General features: G+C 45.7%; 1 protein-coding gene across 1 annotated transcript; it reads right to left on the bottom strand.

The window, feature by feature from the left end:
- Positions 1-2,615: 2,615 nt before the first annotated feature.
- LOC138351471 (polysialic acid O-acetyltransferase-like) lies at positions 2,616-3,805 on the bottom strand. Its single transcript, XM_069303298.1, has 2 exons — positions 3,352-3,805; positions 2,616-2,638 (listed from the first exon to the last, which is right to left on the bottom strand). Exons 1-2 carry the CDS (start codon positions 3,803-3,805, stop codon positions 2,616-2,618), a joined length of 477 nt encoding a protein of 158 aa, XP_069159399.1.
- Between the last annotated feature and the right edge of the window lie 656 nt (positions 3,806-4,461).

Below are 4,461 nucleotides of genomic sequence, written 5' to 3'. Positions count from 1 at the left end.
TTAGGCAAATCGGGCCTTGAATAGTAGGCTGAGAAGTGCGTTCTGGCTACTAGGTACGACATATATATATATATATATATATATATATATATATATATATATATATATATATATATATATATATATATATATATATATATATATATATGTCGTACCTAGTAGCCAGAACTCACTTCTCAGCCTACTATGCGAGGCCCGATTTGCCTAATAAGCCAAGTTTTACTGAATTAATATATTTTCTCTAATTTTTTTCTTATGAAATGATAAAGCTACCCATTTCATTATGTATGAGGTCAATTTTTTTTTATTGGAGTTAAAATTAACGTTGATATATGACCGAACCTAACCAACCCTACCTAACCTAACCTAACCATTCTTTATAGGTTAGGTTAGGTTAGGTAGCGAAAAAGTTAGGTTAGGTTAGGTTAGGTTAGGTTAGGTTAGGTAGCCGAAAAAGTTAGGTTTGGTTAGGTTAGGTAGGTTAGGTAGTCGAAAAACAATTAATTCATGAAAACTTGGTTATTATTATTGCTTCGAAATTTTCACACAACGTTCCATTTGCACCCGAGCGAGTTTTTATATACATACTATATCGATGTCAGATCTGTGACGGGAAATAACTAGCTTTTTCTGAAAAAACTCTGTTTTTCATGTATTTTTAAGTATGAGGGAAATCTTTGAAACCTCTTTACTGATTGCTTTGAAATTTTGACACAACGTTGCATTCGAATAGGCGCGTACTTTTATATATCTACTATACACATGCCTCACCGGTGACTGGAAAAACATAGCTTTTTATGAAAAAATGCGCCATCTGTTGGACGTAAGAGCAACACACACTGTAATTTACAAAACTTTTTCATTAATTGTGTTGAAATTTTTACGCAACGTTCCATTCGAATAAGCCCATGTTTTTATATACCTACTATATAGATGCCACACATGTGACAGGTAAAAAACATGTTTTTGTTTTAAAACAGTGCCATCTGTTGCATGTAAGAGCAACACATGCTGTACTATATATGTTATGATTCCATTTCAATGTGTCCAATTTCATTGATAAATGGAATTTTCATTGATTTCGATTGATTTTCATTTTGTTTTAATTATTTTGTGACATTGCTCTCGAGTTGACTTGTGTTGTTTACCATAACGTTCATTTCGTGAGTATAAGAATAGATGCCATTCCTATGACAGGTAAAAGAATGTTTTTTTTTTAATTATTAAACTTTTTAAAATAACAGCGCCATCTGTTGCACTTAAGATCAACATACGCTATACTAAATATGTTAAGATTCTATTTCAATGTTTCTGATTGCAATGATAAATTGAATTTTGATAGATTTCGATTTATTTTCATTTTGATTTAATTATTTTGTGTGACGTCGCCTTGGAATTGAGCTGTGATGTTTACCGTACTGTTCATTTTGTGAGTATAGTAATTTTTATATTTTTCCAATGTTTTTCATTTCTTTTTTTACCTGTTCTAATTTTTCAGTGATGGGAACATCAGATCATTTGATGTTCTCAATTTTCTGATGGGAACATCAGCTCATTTGGGAATGCATCGGACAAGGGAGTTGGGAATGGTGGGGAGGACGAGAGGACGGGAGTGGGGAATGGTGGGGAAGACGAGGGGACAGGGGAGGGTGGGGAATGGTGAGGGAGGACGAGGGGACAGGGGAGGGTGGGGAATGGTGAGGGAGGACGAGGGGACAGGGGAGTTTGGCATTGTGGGGACGAGAGGACAGGGGAATGGGTATTGGCGGGGAGGAGAATGGGATAGGGGAGTGGGGGATGATGGGGGGAAGAGGGGACCAGGGGAGGGGGGCATGGTACGGAGAACGAGAGGACAGGGGAGTGGGTGATAGTGGGGTGGACGAGGGGATGGTTGAGTGGGGAATGGTGGGGAGGACGAGGGAACGGTGGAGTCGAGGATGGTTGGGGAGCACAAGGGGATGGGGGAGGGGGAAATGGTGGGGAGAAGGAGGGGACGAAGGAGTGGCGAATGGCTGGGAGGACGAGGGGACGCAGGAGGGAATGGTGGGGGAAGACTGGGGGATAGGGTAAGGTTGCTGTGGCTCATCAACGCATGTGCGTTGATGAGCCACAGCAACCTTCCACTGTATACCAGTCCACCCCGCCATTCCCCCCTCCCCCGTCCCATCATCTTCCCAACCATTCGCCACTCCTACGTATCTTCGTTCTCCTTACCATTACCCCTCTCCTTCGTCTGCTCGTGCTCCCCACCATCCCTAACTCCCCTGTCCCCTCGTCCTCCCCACCATTCCCCACTCCCTCGTCCGATGCATTCCCAAATGATCTGATGTTCCCATCAGAAAATTAGGAACATGAAAAGATCTGGAGCCAGATTCACGAAGCAGTTACGCTAGTACTTTCGAACATGTACATCTTTCCATAAATCTTTGATGGCTTAGGTTTCATTTATAAAACAGTTTACATGTATGAAAACTTCCCAATCATCTGTTGTTATTACTATAAACAGCGTTCTGGTGTTTCCGAGCTCATAAACTGTTTAATAATTGTAAACATAGCCGCCAAAGATTGAGAAAAGATGCACATGTTCACAAGTGCTTGCGTAACTGCTTCGTGAATCAAGCCCCTGATATACCCATCACTGAAATATAAGAAAAACAGTTAAAAAACGAAATGAAAAACAAGGAAAAAAATTATACTCATGTAATGAAAGGTATGGTAAACAACACAGCTCAATTCCAACGTAATTTCACAGCAAATAATTAAATCAAAATGAAAGTAAATCGAAATCTATAAAAATTCATTTTATCAATGAAATCGGAAACATTGAATTGGAATCGTAACATATTTAGTACAGATTGCGTTGCTCGACCCTTGTGTCTGACCCTTGTGTCTCGACCCTTCTGTCTCGACCCTTGTGTCTCGACCCTTGTGTCTGACCCTTGTGTCTCGACCCTTGTGTCTCGACCCTTGTGTCTGACCCTTGTGTCTGACCCTTGTGTCTCGACCCTTGTGTCTCGACCCTTGTGTCTGACCCTTGTGTCTCGACCCTTGTGTCTCGACCCTTGTGTCTCGACCCTTGTGTCTGACCCTTGTGTCTCGACCCTTGTGTCTCGACCCTTGTGTCTGACCCTTGTGTCTCGACCCTTGTGTCTCGACCCTTGTGTCTCGACCCTTGTGTCTGACCCTTGTGTCTCGACCCTTGTGTCTCGACCCTTGTGTCTCGACCCTTGTGTCTCGACCCTTGTGTCTCGACTCTTGTGTCTCGACCCTTGTGTCTCGACCCTTGTGTCTCGACCCTTGTGTCTCGACCCTTGTGTCTCGACCCTTGTGTCTCGACCCTTGTGTCTCGACCCTTGTGTCTCGACCCTTGTGTCTCGACCCTTGTGTCTCGACCCTTGTGTCTGACCCTTGTGTCTCGGACCTTGTGTCTCGACCCTGTGTCGCGAACCTTGTGTCTCGACCCTTGTGTCTGGACCTGTGTCTCGACCCTTGTGTCTCGACCCTTGTGTCTCGACCCTTGTGTCTGACCATTGTGCTCACCCTTGTGTCTCGACCCTTGTGTCTCGACCCTTGTGTCTCGACTCTTGTGTCGACCACTGGTGTCTGACCCTGTGTCTTGACCCTTGTGTCTCGACCCTTGTGGTCTCGACCCTTGTGTCTCGACCCTTGTGTCTCGACCCTTGTGTCTCGACCCTTCGTGTCTGACCCTTGTGTCTGACCCTTGTGCTCGACCCTTGTGTCTCGACCCTATGTGTCTCGTGAACATTGGTCTCGACCTTGTGCTCGACCCTGTGTCTCGCCCCATTGTGTTCGACCCTTTGGTGTCTCGGACCCTTGTGTCTCGACCTTGTGTCCACGACCCTTGGTCTCGAACCCTTGTGTCTCGACCTTGTGTCTCGACCCTGTGTCTGGACCCTTATGTCTCGACCCTTGTGTCCGACCCTTGTGTCATCGACCCTTCGTGTCTCGACCCTTGTGATCTCGACCCTTGGTCTGACCCTTGTGTCTCGACCCTTGTGTCTCGACCCTTGTGTCTGTACCCTTGTGTCACTGACCCTTTGTGTCTCGACCCTTGTGTCTCGACCCTTGTGTCTCGACCCTTGTGTCTCGACCCTTGTGTCTCGACCCTTGTGTCTCGACCCTTGTGTCTCGACCCTTGTGTCTCGACCCTTGTGTCTCGACCCTTGTGTCTCGACCCTTGTGTCTCGACCCTTGTGTCTCGACCCTTGTGTCTCGACCCTTGTGTCTCGACCCTTGTGTCTCGACCCTTGTGTCTCGACCCTTGTGTCTCGACCCTTGTGTCTCGACCCTTGTGTCTCGACCCTTGTGTCTCGACCCTTGTGTCTCGACCCTTGTGTCTCGACCCTTGTGTCTGACCCTTGTGTCTCGACCCTTGTGTCTCGACCCTTGTGTCTCGACCCTTGTGTCTCGACCCTTGTGTCTCGACCCTTGTGTCTCGAC

This window comes from Procambarus clarkii, chromosome 49, assembly GCF_040958095.1.
Source record: "Procambarus clarkii isolate CNS0578487 chromosome 49, FALCON_Pclarkii_2.0, whole genome shotgun sequence".
Lineage (NCBI taxonomy): Eukaryota > Metazoa > Arthropoda > Malacostraca > Decapoda > Cambaridae > Procambarus > Procambarus clarkii.
Note: the sequence above shows the minus strand (reverse complement) of the source record. Positions and strands in the feature narration are given on the sequence as shown.